We start from the raw sequence: 22,890 nt of genomic DNA on the forward strand, positions 1-22,890 counted from the left end.
GAACCATTTTTAGTGCCATATAGCACCGGTGGAGCACCTGTGTAGAACCATATGGGGGGCATATAGCACCACATATTGTTCTACATAGCACTGTTTGGTTTTACACAGGTGCTTCACAGGTGCTTTACGGGTGCTTCACCAGTGCTATATGGCACTAAAAACGGTTCTTCTATGATTACGAGCAAAGAATTAATTTAAGTGCTATATAGCACCGTTTGTTTTTAGAGTGTAAGTCTAATTAAAATAATATGAATTAAAATATTGATGCTATTTTCCATGACATATCCATGACAAAGTTATTTTTTTTAATATTGACTATATGTTTGAATTTAGTCTTTTCTGTGTTAAACACTGTATTAAGAACATTTTGGAGATGTTGTGGAGCATTTTCATTAGACGTTTCCATAAATGTTGAGATCTTCCATGTTGGCATAAATCTCTTCATAATCCTCAATCTTTAAGTATAAAATCAGAGACAAAGAGGTTAAATCAGTCAATAACATTTCAGACACGATTTCAGAACAGAAACTGTGTGTTAATTCACTAAAATGGTGTAATGATAATGATCAATTATATACTTACAGTGCAGGATTTTCTCTGACTATATTGCACAGGGGACAATAAACAATTGAAAATGAAGTTAATAAATCATTTAATAAATTAATTTTAATGTAAATTTATTTAAACATGTTACATTTGGTCAGTGTTGGGCAGTAGCATCGCTACAAGTAGCGAAGCTACTGGTTCAACTACATTTTCAGTGGCTTGGTGGTAGCTTTGCTAGTTTCTAAATAAAATAGCTTTTCAGTAGCAAAGGTCTTTTTTGACCAAGTAGTGTGTTAGCACACAAGCAACAATTTCCCAAACCTTTCTGAGGTCATCCTGAATTCAAGAATAAGCACCCCTGTTTTGAATTGACACGGGACGGCATTTGTCCGTATTTTCAGGTTGTGCAGCATTCATTCATAAAAACCTTTCCCACCCGCATTCTGTAAATAATCCTGCTATTCTACCTCTGATTGGGTAATGCTCACTGCCATCATCAGTTTGATTAGTTTGTTTAATACAGTCAGGATCAGGTCAGGCCCAATCAGGTCTCATTGCTCTGTGTGTCAATTTTAAACGATGGCGGAGGAAGCTCCAGGCCCATGTCCACCTCTGAGAGTTTCAGAGCTAAAGCTAAGCTAATGCAAAAGTATAGTCAAGATTAAACCAACTGCACTATTTATCGCTGAGTAAAAGTTAGTGTCTGAGGTGCTTGCTGGTTTGTCAGATGTGCGACAGCAATCACATCATGCATCGGGAGAGCAACTTTCCCACAATACTTTAACAGAAATCAGAGCACCGTCTCACAATTCAAGCATCTCCTGAGGTAGATAACAGTGTAGTAACAGAAACTAATTTCAATGTTGTTAAAAAATAATGTTAAAAATGTAAATGAATCACATCCCCATATTATGATATTTGTAGCCTATATAGTCGGATACTATAAGCATTAAAAACCGGGGCGGTTTCCTGAATGAGGTTTGGATGAATACAGGACTAGACCTACACTGTAAAAAAACACTTTACTGCCTAAAAATGTTTTTTTGTCAAATCAACTCAAATTTACAAGTCATGTCAACAGAGATAAGTTGTCACAACTTATAAAAGATAGTTGAGAAAAGTCAACTTAATTTTATAAGTTATAAGAACTCACCAGTAGTTATAAGAACTCAACTCTAGTCAAGATAAATAATAGTAAGTTGAAATTACTTGTAATTCCAAGTTGATTCAACAAAAAAAATTTAAGGCAGCAAAGTATTTTTTAAAGTGTAGTTATAACTTATACAATGTAATTTAAGTGGTATTTACAATCATCTTACAAGAAACAATACTGGTGTGTATCTTGACACAAAACAATGGCACTGATATATGTCAGTACAAGGTGTTTTTAAATTAAGGCAGCTCAAATATCATTTTTAGTCTGGGAGTATGACAAGATCTGTCCAGGTAACCATAATGTGAAGTAACTAGGCCTATATTATGCTTTAATTGCCTATAATTACCAAAATGCTAATTACATAATAAAACCCAACACCGCAGTTTGAATATTTTTATCTCCCAAAGAAAAATATTCAACTTTTCAGTAAACATACCTTAGCATAATCATAAATATCTAACTGGCCCTTAATATACTGTAGACACTTAAATGGTTATTTACAGTGATGCCATAGAAGAACCATTATTGGTTCAACAAAGAACCATTCAGTCAAAGGTTCTTTAAAGAAACAGTTCTTATACCTTGACTATAAAGCCTTGAATGCTTAAATACTTTATATTTGCCTTTCCAACATGTAATACTCATTTTAAGCTGTGGAGGCCGCCATTACTTTAAAGACACCACTTGAGTGCTTCTCTTCCACAGGCTTATAGCTGCCCATAAAATCGGCAAACCCACAAATTGGTCAGGCACTTTAATCTGAATTCAGATGTTAAAGGTCCTTTATGAAACCACACTGTACAGACACATGGTTCTTCTATGCCAATATGATGCACCTTTGTATTTAAGGGTTAAGACAAATACTTTAATCTACTATAATACTGCACAAAAATATTTTAGAAAACAAATTTACACTTTACAGTTTTAGAGACTGACATGGGTTTAAATGCACAATACCTCTCTGGTGATGGTATACGGGCTTTAGAGAAAGTCTTGTGTGCCGCAACTGCATCATTTGACCTGTGAACAGATTAACACATAGGCCTACATTTATTTACTTTATCCATTTGCTTGATTATTTTACACTTATACAAATGCATTTCAAAGAGTACACCTTTTTACAGAGTTGATTACTCAAAAGTACATATGAGTCCCAAATACATACTGTACATATACATAATTGACCATTTGCAATTATTTCTGAAAGTTTTGGGCAGAAGCAGGGAGACAAAAAAGGTGAGATACATGTGGTCATCCAAATTCTATCAATCAGCATACGTACCTGCAAGTTTACATTAATTTATATAATTTGTAGAACAGCTGGCTTTTTAGCAAGACAAAAAACTCCAGTCAATTTATTGTATGGCTGTTTTAGGTGCACTCTAAAAATGCTGGGTTATTTTCAACACAGTGTTGAGAAATATTGGACAGAACACACTGATGGGTTAAAATGACCCAATGCTGGGTTGTTGTTACCCAATCATGGGTTATAATAACTCTGCAGTTGGGTTAAAACAATCCAGCATTGGGTTGACAAAACCCAGCATTTTTTAGAGTCTGATAAGGTTGCTAAGATCGAGAGCGGTTTCTAGGCATGTTTTCATCACTCAAAAACAAATAAAAAAATGCTTGTTGGTTTAATTTAATAAATATATGACACATTTCCACACAATTTAACTGATGATGATTGTCAGCATGAACTTGTCTTGTATACTTCTGTATTTTAAAACTTCAATGACACCAGGCGCAACACATTTTAGAAAATAACACCCACACCCACATATTTACTTACTGTACACAAGCTTAGATGCATTAGATGCACCACTTTATATATATATATATATATATATATATATATATATATATATATATATATATATATATATGCATAAACAAACAAGTTGGTTAACATCTACATATGGTTAAACATTACATTTAAAACAAAATGCATACTGTACCTTCGTTCCAGCTGTGATTCTTGTGGATTACCAGGTGAACACCTAGAAATAATATTAACTGTGTTATATGACTGTATGAAAAGCTATACATGCTTAACAAAACTACATCATGTCAATATATCATAAATACTTCATTCAGACTTCCTAACCTTGATGTAACACACATACCTGTTGCATTTCTTGTACATGATGACTCCAGCAAATATGCAAATGAGAAGAAAGGCAAATGAGGGGGCTAGAATGTAAAGCCCAGTTGTCCTAAAGTCAAAGGTCATCACATCGGTTTCATTCTGGGAAACAGCTAAAGAAAATAAAAGAAGAAGTAATGTTTTGATCATTATGATGTATATTTCATATAAACAGCTACAGGACAAATGTAAAACACATACATTTATTTTGGACTTGGGTCATTGGTTTTGGAGACTCTGTGAAAGAATCTGCAGACAAAAATCTATAAATGAAAAGACACAGAGGAATCGCACACACTAAAGGAAGTGAAAGATAAAGTCATTTAATGGTCATTATGATGTATATATCATGTAAAGAGCTAAAGGAAAAATGTAATACACATACATTTACTCTGGACTGTAGTCACTGGTTTTGGAGGCTCTGTAAAAGAATCTACAGACAAAAATATATAAATGATAAGACACAAAGGTATTGCATAAATCATGTATGATGTCTTGAAATCACTCACGTTGTACATGTAAGTTGACAGATGCTGTGATTTTCTGTCCAGAAATAATTGTAGTGCAGATTAATTTCTTCCCATCGTCTTTCTTTGCCCCCAAAAAGGTTATGGTGGAAAAAGTGGCCCATTGGAACCCTGTAAGTTGTTTTTTTTCCATCTTTGACCGGCATATTCTCATAGTTCCAGGAGAGGATCGGAGGATTTTGGCAGGAATGGTGGACGGTACAAGTGAAGGTCTTTGCAACATCCTCTATGATATCTGCTGCCAGTTTAGGCTCAATGGTTATATTATAATGGACACCTGAAATTAAAATTATAAACAGTTGGCACAAACAAGATTTAAAGCTACATATGAATTAATTTAACTTTTAATTTCCTTTGTTTCATAGTTAAATGTTCAATGTCTTTTTTATTGTGAAACGGACTGTAAAACACAAATAAAACAGAGGCATGTATTATGTACACTCTTCAATGCACATAAATGTTTTACTTACATTTGGCACTTTGTGATTTTGTAGCTCTTGTTGTTATGCCTCCATGATGTGTTACAGTACACTCAATATCTAACCGTTCAGCCTTCACAACACCGGTGCGTGTCCGAGTGGTTTTCCATCGACCATTTTCCATATGGACATCATCTATTTTATCAGATCCTTCAATACCCTTCAGAATGATGTTTGGTTTGCTGTATGGACAGGTGTGTAAGGTGTAACACGCTACTGTAATGCTGTCACCGATCTTTGCTCCTCCATAAATATTAATGATGGGCTGCTGTGGATTTGCTTCAGTAGGGAAAAATGTTACAGTTAGGCAACCGATGATTCAGCTGTAATGACACTTTTAAAACCAAAAATATTACATTAAAAGAACATGCAAAGTATTTACGTACTGTCAACAATTATGGTGGAGGTGACATCATAAAACTTGTAGGTGCTCTTTCCAATATTTTCTGGGTCAATCCATGCATATAATTGTTCTCCATTGTGGGACGAATCCACCCTTTTGATCAACAGACTACAATCCCGATATGAGTTTTTAGGGTTATACATATCAGTTTTTCCTCTGAACTTGTCAATGACACTGTCTGGATACCAGGGATCATAAACTATAGGGTAGCCTTTCGACACCCACTGATACCACACAACTCTACGTGGGTTAGTGGGTGGGTATGAATAGTAAGAGTAAGAGCACGGTATAACCAGACAGGAACCTCTGAGGCCATGAATTTCTGATGGCATTCTCACTTCCCATGACAAAGTCTCATACAGCAAAACACCTGTGAGAAAAACATTAGATCATATTAATGTATTAATGGCTGCCTGTTAAACCTAACAATTTAACATTAAGTTCATGTAACTCAATCAGAAGAGATTGACACTATCAACAAGTTCATTAGATTGATTTTCAGGGAAGCCACTGTAGGGACTATGGAAAATACATTGTCATAAGCATAAAAATTAAACAAATAAAGTTTTTTTACTAAGTTAAAAAGGAGGAAGGTCATGTAATCCAACCAATCAGCATAAAGAGGTGTCTATACATATTCGTCCCTCACCACTGTCCTATGACAGAGTTTTTTGCAGCATCTCTCCTCCACCCCATTACCTCATTCTCTGGTTGTATATCTAATATACCAGTTAAAGAGGGTGGAGTACTCTGTGTTATGGCAAAAATTCACAGCTCTGAGCCCTCCCCTCGGACAGCACGCCAAACATGTTTTATTTATATATCATTAAAGCAAACTTGTGAATATGAAATTTAATATAACTTTTGATTTCATTTAGCATACTGCAACATGTCATATACACGTCAAACATATAAGTTGCGATTTCCCAGACAGGGATTAGACTAGTCCTAGACTAAAATAAATGATATCTTAAAATATATCAGTGCCCTTTGTTTTGCCTTAAAATTCACTTAGTTTATAGTGGATTAGTTATATGAATACATGTACAGTACAGGCCAAAAGTTTGGACACACTCATTCGTTATTTATATATTTTTCCACATAACAGAATAATAATAAACTCGTCCAAACTATGGCATAACACAAATGCAACGGTGGGAATTATGTTGGTGACTTAAAGCATCCAAAATAAATCAAAACTCTGTTATATTTTATCATCTGAAGTGCAGTCACCACTTGCTTAGAAATTGCAAAACCATACTTCTTGAAGTTTTACTTTAGACTGACTTTTAAAGAATATTGACGGACTTCACATTTAATCTGTGCTCTTATTGACCGCTTTTTCTGTAATATTCAGTGCAAGTCATCTATTTTAAAAATAATATTTTAAAATAAAATTTTAGTTTTCTAATAACAGAAATTAATCTGTTTGGCACAGGTATAGTTTTTTTTTTCTACAAACGTAATTTCATGCATTTAACCATACACCTTCAGATAAAAAGATTTTTAAAATTATAGTTAACATTTTAGTCAAGTGTGTCCAAACTTTTGGCCTGTACTGTATATAAAGTGTCCTCGAATCTCTTGCTCTAAAAAATGCATTAATAGAAGTAAAGTGACACGGTACCTTGATACAGAAGATATATCAGTCCTTTCATCTCTGGATCACAATGCTTCCTCTTAAAAAGAAAAATCCCACTTATAAACTGCAAACAAGCTCAAATGTAAAAACATTTCATAATATCCCAAACACAACATGCAGAACTATGTAACAGTGCACATCACATGACTTTCACCTGTTTACCACCTAAAGTGTTTTTCAAAATTGTTCCTATTATGAGTTGATATACCCTTAAATAAGAAGTGAAAGGGGACAATAATATGCTTTCTTGTTTTAACCTTACCTTGCTCAAACAAATGGACTGGATGAAAACCAACTGAAATAAAATAAAATAGAAGAAAGTAAAGAAGAGTAATAAATGCTTCTCTCGTTCAGCAGAATATGTTTCTTATAATATGTGTAGTGCTGTGATGTCCACACCCAAGATAAAAAGGATTTCCTTTTTTCTGGTTTTGTAGTTAACAAATGTCTTACCCCTTACACCAATGTGTTTTGAAAAAACGAATACATGGCTGTAGATTTTGGCTGGGCTAGTAGAGATGTCCTTTTGGGTGTATTTTCAACAAGAACTTGCAAACTAGTTGAAATGTTTAAGATGAGAAAAATTGTGAGCTGTTAAAATTAAGCATGCAAGCACTCTGACAGTGGTTCTCAAGTCAAGAACAGATTATAACCATTCTCATATCACCAGTACGCAAAACTGCTGAAGTGTTTCTGTCACACAAATGAACACAGCTTAATAAGAACAGAAGAAAGCATTATGAATTTAAATATGAAACGTTATGTCAACCATGAGTAGTGAATAATGTCCGACTTAATGGTATCATTTACATTTTAATTGAAGGTGATCTTAAATATTTTTTTACTATGCTATTATATTGTGTGTCATGTATATATAAATAATGTTTTTTGTGATGTATGGTAAAGCCAGAGGTCATTTTCCACAACGAGGGCAATAAAGTAAACAACAACCTAAATTTGGGTGAAGCCAGCCAGTACTTAGGGGGTGAAATGTAAGTATTTTTTTTTAATAAAGCTTATTTTTAAGGTAAGTGACTTCAATCAATGTATTTAAGCTACATTTAAACAAACGTTTTTTTTTTTGTTCAGTTTTGTATTCCTATTTTTTTTTATGTAGCTTAAATAAATTGATTGTGACCACTTACCTTAAAAAAAATTAGTAAATTGAATGAATAATTTTTTTTCAGTGTATGCTCAGGGGTGGTCATTCCTTGTCCTGGAGGGCCACAATCCTACAGAGTTTAGCTCCAACCATAATCAAACACCTCAACATCATTTCCAAGTAATACTAAAGACTTTGATTAGGTTTGTTGTGTGTTTTAGATTATGGTTGGAGCTAAACTCTGCAGGACTGTGGCCCTCCAGGACCAGGAATGACCACCCCTGCTATAGACAGTTTCAGCAGTAACATCATAAACAAGCGGCTCTCGTTGTCAACACATAACTTCCGGTAAACTCCGCTAAGAATAAATAACAACAAAGTCCTTTTAAAGTAGTTTATTTATAAAACAAGCAAAACAAACAACACGTAGATTACACATATAGGTATTTGTTTAAGAGTTCAGTTTCAGCAACTAATCAGACCAGATGCGTAATTGTTCCATTATTTAGTGTGTCAGACTGACTCATTTAGTATGTCAAGGGAAATAAACATTCACACCTCTTCAGACAAATTATGACCATCTATATCATTCTTTTGTAATTATTATAATTACAACAAATGACAACATTCTATTCACAGTGTTTTAAAGGGATAGTTCGGCCAAAAACGATATTAAACCCATGATTTACTCACCCCCAAGCTGTCCGAGTTGCATATGTCCATCCATTTTTCAGACAAACACATTTTCGGATATTTTAGAATATATTTTAGATCTTTCAGTTGATTAAATGTGAAGTTACAGGGTCCACCCATAGTCCACGACCTTCAAGTCCAAAAAAAGTGCGTCCATCCTTCACAAATTAAATCCAAACGGCTCCAGGATTATAAACAAAGGTCTTCTGAGGGTAATCCGCGCGGTGTTGTTGTAGAAATATCCATATTTAAAACTAACGAAAATAAATACCTTCTGGTAGCGCCACCATCTTAGACTCCTCTGTATTCAGGAGAGAGTATTAGTGTAGTGTACGCACTTTTCTTAGTGACGTATGACAAATTTGGAGGGCAGGGGTACAGAGCAGCAGCAGAGTAACCTCCGTAGGCTGCGTAAACTCTCATCCTGAATGCAGACGCGACTAAGATGGCGGCGCTACCGGAAGGTATTTATTATTGTTAATAAAGTTTTAAATATGGATATTTCTACAACAACACCGTGTGGATTACCCTCAGAAGACCTTTGTTTATCATCCTGGAGCCGTTTGGATTCAATTTGTGAAGGATGGATGCACTTTTTTTGGACTTGAAGGTCGTGGACTATGGGTGGACCCCGTAACATTACATTTAATCAACTGAAAAATCTAAAATATTTTCTAAAATATCCGAAAATGTGTTTGTCTGAAAAACGATGGACATATGCAACTCGGACAGCTTGGGGGTGAGTAAATCATGGGTTTAATATCATTTTTGGCCGAACTATCCCTTTAATGCCTCTTTTCTTTGATTAAATGTCTCACTTTACCTTCTTTGAATTTGTTTTAAATGCCTTTCTTCCAAAACAAAACATTTCAATGAGCTTTACCATGAGCTTTCAAAGAGAAGAGCGGCTCCAAGACTACAAAAGACTGGAATCAGGATGTGGATGACATCAGTTTGTTCTGATAAGATCACATTTACATAATTTACTCCATAAAATGATCATTTTCTGTGTTGTTTCTTTGGTTGCAGCTAAACTCAACAGGCAGTGATCACTAAAGATTAATTTTATGAAAAACAGAAGCTTTGGCATTTAAACATTTTCTTTTGTGTTCCAACTACCAGAGAAAAAGAAATTATATGAGTTTAGAGTAATACAAGTGTGGATGATGACAAAGCTTTTGTGATAATGAAATATGGATGGTCGTGTCTTAAGCTTTTAAAGTGATAGTTCACCCAAAAATGAAAATTCTGTCATCATTTACTCACTCTCAGGTTGTTACAAATCCACATAAATTTCTTTGTTCTGATGAACAGAAAGGAAGATATTTTGACAAATGTTTGTAACCAAACCATTTGTGGACCCCATTCACTTCCATAGTAGGAAAAAAGAATACTATGGAAGTAAATGGGGTCCACGAACCGTGTATAGGTTTGTAACAACATGAGGGCGAGTAAATGATGACAGAATTTAAATTTTTGGGTGAACTATCCCTTTAAGACTATTTTTTAAATAGTTGTGTACAGGGACGTGCACAGGGGGGTTGCTCAGGTTGCCCGGGCAACTGCCCATATGCCCTTCTCGACTCAAGTTGCCCTTCCGAGGTGGAAAAAAATAAATTGTACTTTTACTTCGTTTACACTATGCAGCGTTCCTTCATTACTGTATTTTAATTAATTACGAAATTTGTATTTTATTTTTAAATTGCTATCTTGTGTTTCTGGCGCATTCGCGAATTAATGACTCGTTTGAGTCGATTCCTTACAAAGTGTTGAAAATAAATGAGTCTTTTGAGTCGATTCTTTACAAAGCGAAAAGGCCAAACGTTTTAAATTGGTTCGCAAATCAGTTTGAATGAATTGTTCAGATCGCTGCAAAAACGGAATCGTCCGGAGCTGTTTTACTCGTAACCTATGCAGAATATAACACGAATATAACCAGTTTTGGGTGACGTGGAAATGAATTTACCAATCTTTTAACTAAAAGCAAAACTTCACACATGTACCCGCCATTACACACACGCGACCTGTTCGTCCATCGTCAGACACAGTTAAACGCGTGCAACCTCCAGAAACACTGAAGCACAGATTGAAGAAAATCCATCGATGATTGACGTCTGATTCGCTGTATACTGTACTGTATGATGTAAGTGATTCTCACAAAACACACGTGACATGACAACGTAAGAAAACATGAGTTTTGTCTAAAATCATTTTTATGTAAGTGTAAACTGTCAATGTCCTCAGACCATCTTAGGAGATTCTAACTTTTATACATAGTGAATGCAAAACTGTTGTCAGTTTACTTGTCTGATATTTCAGCTATAAGCTACATCAACATTGAGACTAGAGTTAATTTATTAATTTGAAATGCTTGTCTATTCTGTGTTTGTATTCTTTTTTCTGTACTGTTTGTGTATGTTGCAGTTTTACACATACTCTAGAAGTGCCCTACATAAGTATTCTTCTGTTTGTTGTGGAGTCAAGAAATGTCTAAACATAAAAAAAATGAACATGAGACAAAAGTACAGATTCTGTCACATTATTTTTTTTTTGAATGGTCACTTAGCTGTGTCCTGATTGTTAACACATGAAAAGCATAAAATGTGTAGGATCAGTTTGATTCACTTATGTGCATTTGTGTACAACATACATAAGTCAGCATTTAATGCTGTTGTTCTTTGTTGTTAAAGCATATATGTGTTGAAACATAAAGAAAGGTTAATAAAATGTGACATTCTAAACTTCTGACATACTGATATTTATCTTACCAATTTCTGGTCTCCACAGCAAACAGAAAAATCTTGTCTTTACAGTTCTGATACTTATGGAGGGCACTGTATTGTGTGTGTGTGTGTGTGTGTGTGTGTGTGTGTGTGTGTGTGTGTGTGTGTGTGTGTGTGTGTGTGTGTGTGTGTGTGTGTGTGTGTGTGTGTGTGTTTGCGCGTGTATATCTAGATTTATTTTTTCATGAGTAACTAGTAACTCGCTACTTGAGTATTATTTTCATTGCATACTTTTTACTTCTACTTGAGTAATTATTTATTAAGTTACTTGTACTTTTACTTGAGTAAAGTTTTTGGCTACTCTTTCCACCTCTGTTAAAATCTTCATGAATCTAGGCTGAGTTTGCCACGTTTAAGCCTAAATAATCAGACAGATAGCAGCTAGCTATCATAGCTTGCAGACAAGCAGCCTAGGCTACAATTTTTTTGGTAGGCATTAGGCAAACATGTTTTTGATTTTAATAAAGACCCTGTTATTCTCAGTCCTTCATATAGGCCGTGAGTTTAAAAAAAAATAATTGGGGGGGTGCCCTTTATATAGGTCAGAGCAACTGCTCCTTTAAAATCCTGTGCACGTCCCTGGTTGTGTATGAGTCCCATGGTTGTAACAAGTAGCAAAACTCAAACCTTAATCGGTCTACTGTTGAGAACTTAATAGTGCAGAATTTGTATTTCTAACCGCGGCTTTACATTTCCTTTAATTACAAAGATGTCATCTTTTGTGTGATTATCCTTTCTTTCGAACTGAGCTTCAAAAAATCCCATACAACAAAGATGGTGTTTCTATGCATAGGCATAGCATTTTCTCTTGGTTTGTTTTAGTTCAACTCTTTGTGCAAACAACTTGTGATGCACATCTTTACCACTTGATGTTGCTGTTACTCTTTTCATCCTCTGCCAGTATTTTGCCGTTTCAGCATTTTAGTGTTGGCTGCTTTTGCACCTTTTGTGTAATAAACATTACTGTGTTTTACTCTGACATTGTTTTCTGAAAGCACTTTAGACTCTGCTTGGGCTGATTCAAAGATTCTAGCAACAGTTAATGCTCTTCCCAAATTTAAGCCATTCTTCTTGTAGCAGTTTGTCTCTTAATAGTCTATGTCCACATTTCTCATTGGTCTTGTATCAAATCACGTTCTAAAGTGCCAAACTCGCAGGATTTGGCCAGTTCCCTCAACGTATTGACAAATGCATCAATCGTTTTATCTATAGTTGAAATATAAATTTGTGTCTTTCCAGCACAACATTTTTCCTTGGAGTAAGCCATCCAATGCGACTACAGATTCTGTATATGACTCTTTAAGACCTGGAAGTAGTGGACACACTACTTCAATGTCATCACCCGGTCTTTGTGCCTCCACAATATTATTAATGATGGGCTGCTGTGGATTTATTTGCTACAGTAGAGAAAAATGGTACAATGTCAATACCCCCACTTGCTCTCACATTGTTATTTCATCATATCCCATCACATATATACAAAGTTCATACATCAAACATAAACATATTAAATTTCATCAACTTAAGCTATGTTGCTGGTTTAGTAAGTACATCTGCAAACATCTCTTCAGCTGGACGGTACTAATTCTGCCATCATTCATTACTGACCTCACAAAATGGTATTTAATATCAACATGTTTACATCTTTGTCTATACACAGGATTTTTTGCTAAAGCTATACTGCCCTACAAAGGCTAAGTGCAGTAACTACGCAAACACTGAAACTGAGAAAAATGCCCTTAAAGTTTTTTACACCAGCCAGTCAAACATGTTACTGCAATTTTGGCCAGGAGACTTTGCCACAAGACACAACAGATCTCACAAAGCCCATTTCAACCCTTAACTCAATTTTGACCAAATGCGTAGTTACTGCGCTTTGGCTTTGTAGGGCAGTAAAGTATAGCACCCTAATTGTCTTCCTAGACTATAGATTCATACATTTTTCCATCAATGTTTTGTAACAATTGCTGCAAGTATAAACACTCCTGTAGTACTTACTACAGGCCCTGTACATGTTGCTAGGCAAATTAAGCTATACTGCTTCCCTGATTTTTGTGACATCACTCATTACATCAGCATTTTCAGTGTAATTTAGTTTCTGCTCACAAGGGACAGATCTGGGTTTACAGTTTTGCATGTCAAATTTTTCAAGTAGTTTCTGAACATACCCGTGTTGTGACATTTTGACAAAATCAACATCTTGCTCAAAGTTAATGCCAAGAAAATGTTCTAATTTTCTTGGCATAAGCAGATTCATATCACTGGCACCAATGATCAAGTCATCAATCCAAATAATTATAAAAACTTTCTCAGTTTTTGTAACTTTTGTGTACACAAAATGATCAGCTGGGTTTTGAACAAACTTGTTTTCACATAGATATTCGTGTAATATTCTGTTCCAGTTTCAGCCAGACTGTTTAAGTCCATACAGTGATTTTCTAGTTTATCTTGTAACCCTCTGTCTGCTACAATATAAATCTCACATTCTATTGGCGCATGTAAATATGCTGTTTATACATCCATCCACATTTGATTAACAATCAAATCTTCCTGTACTGCTTTTTGCATCAACACTCTGTTACTAGTCATGCTAGCAGTTGGAGAATAAGTCTCATAGTTCACACCTTTCCCTTGACTGTACCCTTTAGCAACATATCATGCTTTGTACTTGTCGGATCATCACTGTTTTTCTTAATTGCATAGACCCATATACCCCTCATTACTTTTTTACCATCAGGCAGGTTGGACAGGTTAAATGTACACTTTTCTCTCAATGAGTCCATTTCCTCATCCATAGCTTTAAAGGGACTGTAAGTAGGATTTTAAGTGTTTTATTAGTCAAAATCAATGTCTTTATTAATAAATATGTCTTCATTGGTGTCAAATGACCTCTGCCAGTGATCTGACTTTTCTTTGCAAGCTTAGAATTTCTTCTCTTTACTTACATTAAATGGAGATGTCATTCCACCGTATTGATAAACTATAATAGCAGAGAGGGACAAAAGCACTAGCCTATCAATGCATTTCCACAACGCGTTTTCATTCAGAACATGTGATCCAGCTTAGATCTGTGAGTACATAATGGCTACCGTAGTTGCAATACGCATTTGTAAAAGAGAGGCGCTAGAGAGCACTATTTGTTTGAATGCAAAATACAATTTCACACCCACGTAAATCCTACTTACAGTAACACACTCACTGGGCGACTTTTGCAATGACGTTAGCTCTGTGTATAAGCCAATTACTCTGGGCTTTCCTTTGCCAGCATAATATTCCCGAAGAATCTTCATTGCCGCTCTTCCATCGTCTGCTGCTTCCCTCATAACCAGCATCAAACTTTTGTCATCCAGGAACTGTATCAGCTCTGCATACGCTTTAGCGTTTTTTGCCATATCTTCCTCAAAAGACTCACTTAAAATAGTCTTTCAGTCCTTGCAAATAAGGATGACCCAAAAACTTTGTCTCCCTTAGCTCGTAGTTGTTCTCATCTCCGTCAAAAACTAATCGAGACCAGCGGTTTATTTTCTATTCTTCTCATGTTAAAAGACTCAGGTACATGCTATATCTGTTGCGACTTTTATCCGGCGTCTTAACACTCAAACCTTTCTACTCTGCTCTGGGACCATAACCTGTTTACAGAGTACGCGCAAATAACAGACGAGAAGACTCTGACTGGCGCATTTTTATTAAAACAGAAAAAACACATGACATCTCGCACTGTGACTGGGTTGACTGTCCTAAATAGAGAAAATAAACAAAAATACAAATACAAATGAGAGCATACAATTTATATATGTAAACAGCATGTAATTAAAATATTGATACTATTTTTCCATGACATAATAATAAAGTTGAATTTTTTATATTGACTAAAATATATGTTTGTTTAAAACAGAAAAGGACAAAAGTCACTGTATTAAGCACATTTTAGAGGTGATGTAGAGCATTTTCATTAGACGTTTCCATAAATGTTGAGATTTTCCATGTTGGCATAAACATCTTCATAATCCTTAATCTTAAGAGACAAATAGGCAAAATCTGTCAATAAGATTTCAGACACCATTTGAGGTCAGAAACTGTGTGTTAAATCACTAAAATTGTGTAAAGTAATATAATGATCGATTATGTACTTACAGTGCAGGATTTTCTCTGACTAAATTGCACAGGGGACAATAAACAATTAAAGGGGAAGTCAATATCATTCAATAAATTAGTATAAGGTAAATTTATTTAAACATTACATCTGAATAGCATACAAGTTTGAATATTTTATCTGCCAAATGGCAAAGAAATATATATTTAAATTTTCAATAAACGTACTTAAGCATAATCATAATTATCTAACTAGCACTTAATAAAGGTGCTTAAATGGTTCTTTACAGCAAGTTTTGGAGGTGAACCATAGAAGAACCATTATTGGTTCAACAAAGACTACCGAGCAACGGACCCCGGAATTAGCAATTTTAATTCGGTCCCTCCTTTAAGATAAATTGTGGGCACGTTTTATTAATTAGTTCCCAACTTCATTAAAACCATCGGGACATTAACGTGTCCCTTAATGCAGGTCAACACATCAATGCATTGCTATTAAAACAACATGATCTCACAAAGTTCCGTGGGATAGTCACGGAATTTTGTGCTCATTTTTCCGTGGCATTCTCACGGATCTCTGCATTTTTCCGTGGCCCTGCTACGGACTGTCTTTTTCCGTGGCATTCTCACGGATTGGTTACTCAACTGCTTTTTCCTATTTTCAAACCATTTTCGCTTCTGTTTAGGGTTACCAATTCTATCATATTATTACTTTATTATATATTTTATATAATTACATAGATTATACTTTATTATATCGTATTAAATATTTCATAATTGTTTTTAAAAGTGATCATCATACAGCATATAAAATGCATTTATTAAAAATTATGTTACATTTAACATTTTTTTATGAGCAAATGCTCAAATTAACATGAACTAAGATGAATAAATGCTGAACAAGTATTGTTTATGTAAAGTTCATGTTAGGTGATGCATAAACTAATACAACTTTATTGTAAAGTGTTTATCTGCAAATCTCATGCTGCTATCACAGTTGCCTAAAGCGCAAAGGGTTGCTTGCTTGCACAAAAAGGTGTGAGATTGTTAGCATGAACTTGTATACGCTGTTCTTCTATGTATTTTAAAACTTCAAATACACCAAACGCAACACATTTTAGAAAATGGCACCAACACACACATTTACTTAGCTTAGATGCATAAAGCCACTAAACTGCTGACAAAATGAGATGGTCTTGACACATATTATACGTTCATATTTTGTATAATTATTTGATTGGTTTTGAAGTGAAAGTATTTGATGAATGTATACAAACGTACAGAGAGCATTCGGTTATTATCTTTTTTAAGTTGGTTAACATCTACATATGGTTATAAATGACATAAAAAAAAATGCATATTGTACCTTCGTTCCAGCTGTGATTCTTGTGGATTAGCAGGTGAAGACCTAGAAATAATATTGACAGTGTTATATGACCGTATGAATAGCTATACATGCTCAACAAAACTACATCACGTCAATATATGAATACTTAATTCAGACTTTTCTTAAGTATAACCCTGATATAACACACATGTACCTGTTACACTTCTTATATATGTTGACTCCAGCAAATATGCAAATGAGAAGAAAGGCAAATGAGGGGGCTAGAATGTAAAGCCCAGTTGTCTTCATGTCAAAGGTCATCACATCAGTTTCGATCAGGGAAAAAGCTAAAGGAAGTAAAAGAATGAAGTCATTTATGTGTCATAACAGCTATAGGACAAATGTGAAATACATACATTTATTCTGGACTGGAGTCATTGGTTTTGGAGACTCTGTAAAATAATCTGCAGACAAAAATATATAAATGATAAGACACAGAGGAATCGCACACACTAAAAGAAGTGAAAGATGAAGTAATTTATTGGTCATTATGATGTATATTTCATGTAAAGAGCTAAAGTACAAATGTGAGAAACAAATACATTTATTCTGGACTGGAGTCACTGGTTTTGGAGACGCTGTAAACAAATCTGCAGACAAAAATATATAAGTGAAAAGACACAGAGGAATCGCACACACTAAAGGAAGTGAAAGATGAAGTCATTTATTGGTCATTATGATGTATATATGATGTAACAGCTAAAGGACAAATGTGAAACACATACATTTATTTTGGACTGTCGTCATAGGTTTTGGAGACTCTGTAGAATCTGCAGACAAAAATCTATGAGTGAAACGACACAGAGGAATCGCACACACTAAAGGAAGTAAAAGTAGGAAGTACATTTTTTGGTCATTATGATGTATATATCATTGTAAATAGCTACAGGGCAAATGTGAAACACATACATTTATTCTGGACTGTCGTCACTGGTTTTGGAGGTTCTGTAAAATCTGCAGACAAAAATATATTAGTGAAAAGACACAGAGAAATCGCACACATCGTGTATGATGTCTTAGAATCACTCACGTTGTACATGTAAGTTGACAGATGCTGTGATTTTCTGTCCAGAAATATTTGTAGTGCAGATTAATTTCTTCCCATCATCATTCTTTTCCCCAAAAAATTTTATGGTGGAAAAGGTGGCCAATTCAAACCCTGTAAGTTGTTTCTTTCCATCTTTGACCGGCATATTCTCATAGTTCCAGGAGAGGATCGGAGGATTCTTCAGGCAGGAATGCTGGACGGTACAAGTGAAGGTCTTTGCAACACCCTCTATGATATCTGTTGCCAGTTTAGGTTCAATGGTTATACTATAATGGACACCTGAAATTAAAATTATAAACAGTTGGCACAAACATGATTTAAAGCTAAATTTGATTGAATTAACTTTTACTTTATTTTATAGTTAAATGTTCAATGTATTTAAATTCATTGTAAAACTAACTGTAACACACATCAGAGGCAAGTATATATGTATCATATTTTACTTACATTTTGCACTTTGTGATTTTGTAGCTCTTGTTGTTATGCCTCCATGATGTGTTACACTACACTCAATGTCTGAGCGTTCAGCCTTCACAACACCGGTGCGTGTCAGAGTGGTTTTCCATTGACCATTCATATCGACATCATTGATTTTATCAGATCCTTCAATACCCTTCAGAATGATGTTTGGTTTTCTGTATGGACAGGTGTGTAAGGTGTAACACGCTACTGTAATGCTGTCACCGGTCTTTGCGCCTCCATCAATTTTGATGATGGGCTGCTGTGGATTTGCTACAATAGGGAAAAATGTTACAGTTATGACACAGTAATGACACTTTTTAAACCAAAAATATTACATTAAAAAGAACATGTGAAGTATTTACGCACTGTCAACAATAATCGTAGAGGTGACATCATAAAACTTATAGGTGCGCCATCCAATATTTTCTGGGTCAATCCATGCATATAATCTTTCTCCATTGTGAGACAGATCCACGCTTTTGATCAGCAGACTACATTCCTGATTTGAGTTTGTATGCCTATATATATACGTTTTTCCTCTGAACTTGTCAATAACATAGTTTGGATACCAGGGATCATAAACTATAGGGTAGCCACGAGAGACATATTGATACCACACAACTCTATATGGGTTAGTGGGTGGGTAATAATAGTAAGAGTAAGAGCACGGTATAACCAGACAGGAACCTTGGAGGCCATGCATTTCTGATGGCATTCTCACTTTCCATGCCAAAGTCTCATACAGCAGAACACCTGTGAGAAAAGCATTAGAAAATATTAATGTATTAATGGGTATCTGTAAAACCTGACAATCAGAAGAGATTGATAATATAAACAAGTTCATTGGTTTGATTTTCAGGGAAGGCATTGAAGGGACTCAGGATGATATTTTGTCATATGCATACAAAAAAAAAAAAATGAAGTTGTAAGTTCGAGAGGACCACGATCATGTAATCCAACCAATCAGCGCAGAGAGATTTCTATATCTGTCCCTCACCATGGTCCCATAACAATTTTATGCAGCATCTCTTCTCCAACCCATGACCTCACTCTCTGGTGTTACTGTATCTATCACAGTTAAAGAGGGGGAGGCAATTTGGTTCCGGGCTACAATTCAGAGCTCTGAGCCCTCCCTTCGGACAGCACGCCAAATATGCCCTATTATCATTTTGCCCTATTAATTACATGTTAATGCAAATTTGTGAATGTGAAATTTAATTCACATAAAAAAAACATACGGTTTAAGGTTTAAGGTTTAATGTTGCAATGAATGGTTACACTTTATTTTGATAGTCCACTTTAGACATTCTACTAACTATAAATAACTTTGCAACTACATGTCAACTAACTTTCAATAATTTGCAACTATACGTCAACTAACTTTAATTAGAGTATTAGTAGACTGTAATGGTTGGGGTTAGGGAAGAGGTTTGGGTAAGTGGAATAAGTTGACATGCACCTACAAAGATACTTATAGTCAGTTGAATGTCTGTTGAGATATCATCACAATAAAGTGTTAGTAGATATTAAGCAGACAGTCTACTAATTCTCTAAAGATTGGTAGTTGATATGTAGTTGCAAAGTTACTTATAATTAGTAAAATGTCTAAAGTGGACTATCAAAATAAAGTGATACCCAATGAATATATTACTGATTCACCAGGTTCCACTCACACTATTGACTACTGATCACCGTCACCTGTCTTTCCTTAAGCACTCACACTCAGTAGCCTAATCTAAAAAAAGTTTACTTAGTTTATAGTGAATTAGTTACATGTATATAAAGTGTCCTCTGACAGAATCTCTTGCCCTTTAAAATGCATGAATAGACGTTAAGTGACACAGTACCTTGAAACAGAAGATATATCAGTCCTTTCATCTCTGGATCACAATGCTTCCTCTTGAAAAATCCAAAGTATTAACTGCAAACAAGCTCAAATGTTAAAGAATATCCAAAAACAACATGCAGAACTATGTAACGGTGCACATCTTACACTTTTTGTAATTGTGGTAGCATTCTTTTTTTTATTTACCCAATCTAAAAATATATAATGGTAAAATTATATTGGCAAGGAACCATGCTGAATTGTTTATTTCCCGTTGTCCTAATAGAAAAAGAAACACTCAAGCTATTTTGTAACATTTTGTTCATTTTTTATTTATTTGTAATACTATAAATTGTAAATATACAGAAATGGTCTACATACAATTGAACAGTAGAGATTAGAAAATAATTATTTTTAATAAAAAGTTTTATACAATAACATAGTCGCAAATATTTTGAAAAAATTTAAATAAAATGCAAGTAATTGAGTGTACCTCTCCAAGGGGCGATTTCCTGGACAAGGCTTATAGTTCCAGACTAAAAAGCATGTTTAAAGGGATAGTTCGGCCAAAAATGATATTAAACCCATGATTTACTCACCCCCAAGCTGTCCGAGTTGCATATGTCCATCGTTTTTCAGACAAACACATTTTCGGATATTTTATAAAATGTTTTAGATCTTTCAGTTGATTAAATGTAATGTTACGGGGTCCACCCATAGTCCACGACCTTCAAGTCCAAAAATCCATATTTAAATCCATATTTAAAACTTTATTAACGAAAATAACTACCTTCCGGTAGCGGCGCCATCTTAGTCGCGTCCGCATTCAGGAGAGAGTATTAGCGTAGTGTACGCACTTTTCTTAGTTACGTATGACAAATTCGGAGGGCGGGGGCACAGAGCAGCAGCAGAGTAGCCTCCGTAGCTGCGTAAGCTCTCATCCTGAATGCGGACGCGACTAAGATGGCGGCGCAACCGGAAGGTATTTATTTTCGTTAATAAAGTTTTAAATATGGATATTTCTACAACAACACCGCGCGGATTACCCTCAGAAAACCTTTGTTTATCATCCTGGAGCCGTTTGGATTTAATTTGTGAAGGATGGACGCACTTTTTTTGGCCTGAAGGTTGTGGACTATGGGTGGACCCCGTAACATTACATTTAATCAACTGAAAGATCTAAAACATTTTCTAAAATATCCGAAAATGTGTTTGTCTGAAAAACGATGGACATATGCAACTCGGACAGCTTGGGGGTGAGTAAATCATGGGTTTAATATCATTTTTGGCCGAACTATCCCTTTAAGCTATTTTTATTTAAAATCATCTTGCACCGACATATCTTAACAAATATAAATGCAATTGTTTTGTCTCAAGATGCTCACCTATAATGTTTTTTATAAGGTTCGTTTGTAAAAACTACCCAAATGTCCTGATATAAAGGCCTGGTCCTGGATTAATCTAAACCCTGTAAGGGAAAACGCCCAAGTGTTCAGTAAAGCCACATAGATTTTAGTACTCAAAGCTCATGGAACTGTTACTTGACAATTCAAACGTTAAACATTTTACAAATATCTCCAAAAACACCAATATAAAAGTGGGGAGGGTTCCTCACCCAATGTTAATCACAATTTCACTTATTAGCTTATTAAACTACTTCTTCAAACATCTTACAAACATTTTATAGTATTTTGACAATTTTTAAAATATAAGTAACTAAGGAAAGGGTTCCTCACTCAGTGTTCAGCAAAATGTCACTTGAATTTTAGCATTCTTACATGTTGTTAAGCTCATGAAAATGCCTCATAACAGTTTAAACATTAAACACATAAAACATTCTACAAATTAAAGGCATAAAGTCTCACAAATTTTTCAGCACAACCTGCTCACTGGAAAGGAATCTTGACATGGAACGACTACTGCTCACAGTTTCCCAAATTTTTCATGTCACCAAAGCCTCAGTACTCTGTAAGAAGTGAAAAAGTATTACTGAGCGTTCATGTACCAAATAAAGCCAATGTAAAAACCAGATCAATACAGAATATCCTCCAAGTTTACAGTGCAGAACATTCTGAAAAACGGCTGTTCTTAGCTATATTGCTGATCCACATTATGAAACACTGATTATTTATACATCTGTTTTTGGCGGTGTCCGTGCACTTATTTGAGACTCCCGCCGTTGAGTCAAGGAATATAAAGACCAGCAGAGAGAGGGCGTCTTTTTCATATCTACCCATTGTGGATTTTACCTGCTGTAGGATGACGGCAGCATGCACGGCACAGATCGGTTGGCACATGAGATCAATTTAACGCAAGAGTGACAATTTAACGCTTTTGAATGGCTTTGGAACTTTGGTGTCATAGGTTGATTTGTCTGCGCAGTGCTGCATGGAGTCGAATACATGTAAACAATGGGCCCTTTTCGTGACATCCAGGCCAAATACAGATGCCCCTACACTCGTAATATATTCATCAATTAAAAAAACATGGCACTTTCTCTCTAAAAGGGGCAGATTCCCAATCAGCTTTTCATGTCTAGTGTGCACGTGTGTGGGCACCATACGGCTCAGCTCTGCTCTTAATCAAACAACCGCACATA

The 22,890-nt window shown here is 35.2% G+C and overlaps 2 protein-coding genes and 1 long non-coding RNA gene across 3 annotated transcripts; all 3 read right to left on the bottom strand.

Moving 5' to 3' along the window:
* Positions 1-3,887: 3,887 nt before the first annotated feature.
* LOC135770795 (uncharacterized) lies at positions 3,888-4,281 on the bottom strand. Its single transcript, XR_010542773.1, has 3 exons — positions 4,234-4,281; positions 4,050-4,097; positions 3,888-3,961 (listed from the first exon to the last, which is right to left on the bottom strand). It is a non-coding gene; the product is annotated as an uncharacterized lncRNA (long non-coding RNA).
* Positions 4,282-4,353: 72 nt separating this feature from the next.
* LOC141282504 (sialoadhesin-like) lies at positions 4,354-14,869 on the bottom strand. Its single transcript, XM_073815560.1, has 5 exons — positions 14,723-14,869; positions 6,885-6,936; positions 5,241-5,627; positions 4,846-5,133; positions 4,354-4,652 (listed from the first exon to the last, which is right to left on the bottom strand). The coding sequence occupies exons 1-5, from the start codon at positions 14,867-14,869 to the stop codon at positions 4,354-4,356; spliced, it is 1,173 nt and encodes a 390-aa protein (XP_073671661.1).
* A 325-nt stretch (positions 14,870-15,194) lies between these two features.
* On the bottom strand, positions 15,195-19,194 carry LOC135770187 (uncharacterized). Its single transcript, XM_073815561.1, has 11 exons — positions 19,188-19,194; positions 18,452-18,736; positions 17,987-18,283; positions 17,866-17,910; positions 17,682-17,726; positions 17,499-17,546; positions 17,313-17,360; positions 17,111-17,243; positions 16,936-16,977; positions 15,612-15,630; positions 15,195-15,492 (listed from the first exon to the last, which is right to left on the bottom strand). The coding sequence occupies exons 1-11, from the start codon at positions 19,192-19,194 to the stop codon at positions 15,430-15,432; spliced, it is 1,032 nt and encodes a 343-aa protein (XP_073671662.1). The 3' UTR covers positions 15,195-15,429.
* Positions 19,195-22,890: the final 3,696 nt, after the last annotated feature.

Source organism: Paramisgurnus dabryanus, chromosome 8, assembly GCF_030506205.2.
Source record: "Paramisgurnus dabryanus chromosome 8, PD_genome_1.1, whole genome shotgun sequence".
Taxonomy (NCBI): domain Eukaryota; kingdom Metazoa; phylum Chordata; class Actinopteri; order Cypriniformes; family Cobitidae; genus Paramisgurnus; species Paramisgurnus dabryanus.

Excerpts from the sequence above, each read along its gene's own strand:
- LOC135770187 (XM_073815561.1), bottom strand. Across the intron at positions 17,727-17,865 it reads GACGACAGTCCAGAATAAAT|ATTCTACAGAGTCTCCAAAA; the intron begins GTATGTGTTTCA and ends TTTTGTCTGCAG. Across the intron at positions 16,978-17,110 it reads ATATATAAGAAGTGTAACAG|GTCTTCACCTGCTAATCCAC; the intron begins GTACATGTGTGT and ends TATTATTTCTAG.
- LOC141282504 (XM_073815560.1), bottom strand. The coding sequence starts at position 14,869 with ATGGCAAAAAACGCTAAAGCGTATGCAGAGCTGATACAGTTCCTGGAT. Across the intron at positions 6,937-14,722 it reads CTGGCAAAGGAAAGCCCAGA|AGGAAGCATTGTGATCCAGA; the intron begins GTAATTGGCTTA and ends TTTCTTTTTAAG. Across the intron at positions 4,653-4,845 it reads AAAATCACAAAGTGCCAAAT|GTGTCCATTATAATATAACC; the intron begins GTAAGTAAAACA and ends TTTTAATTTCAG.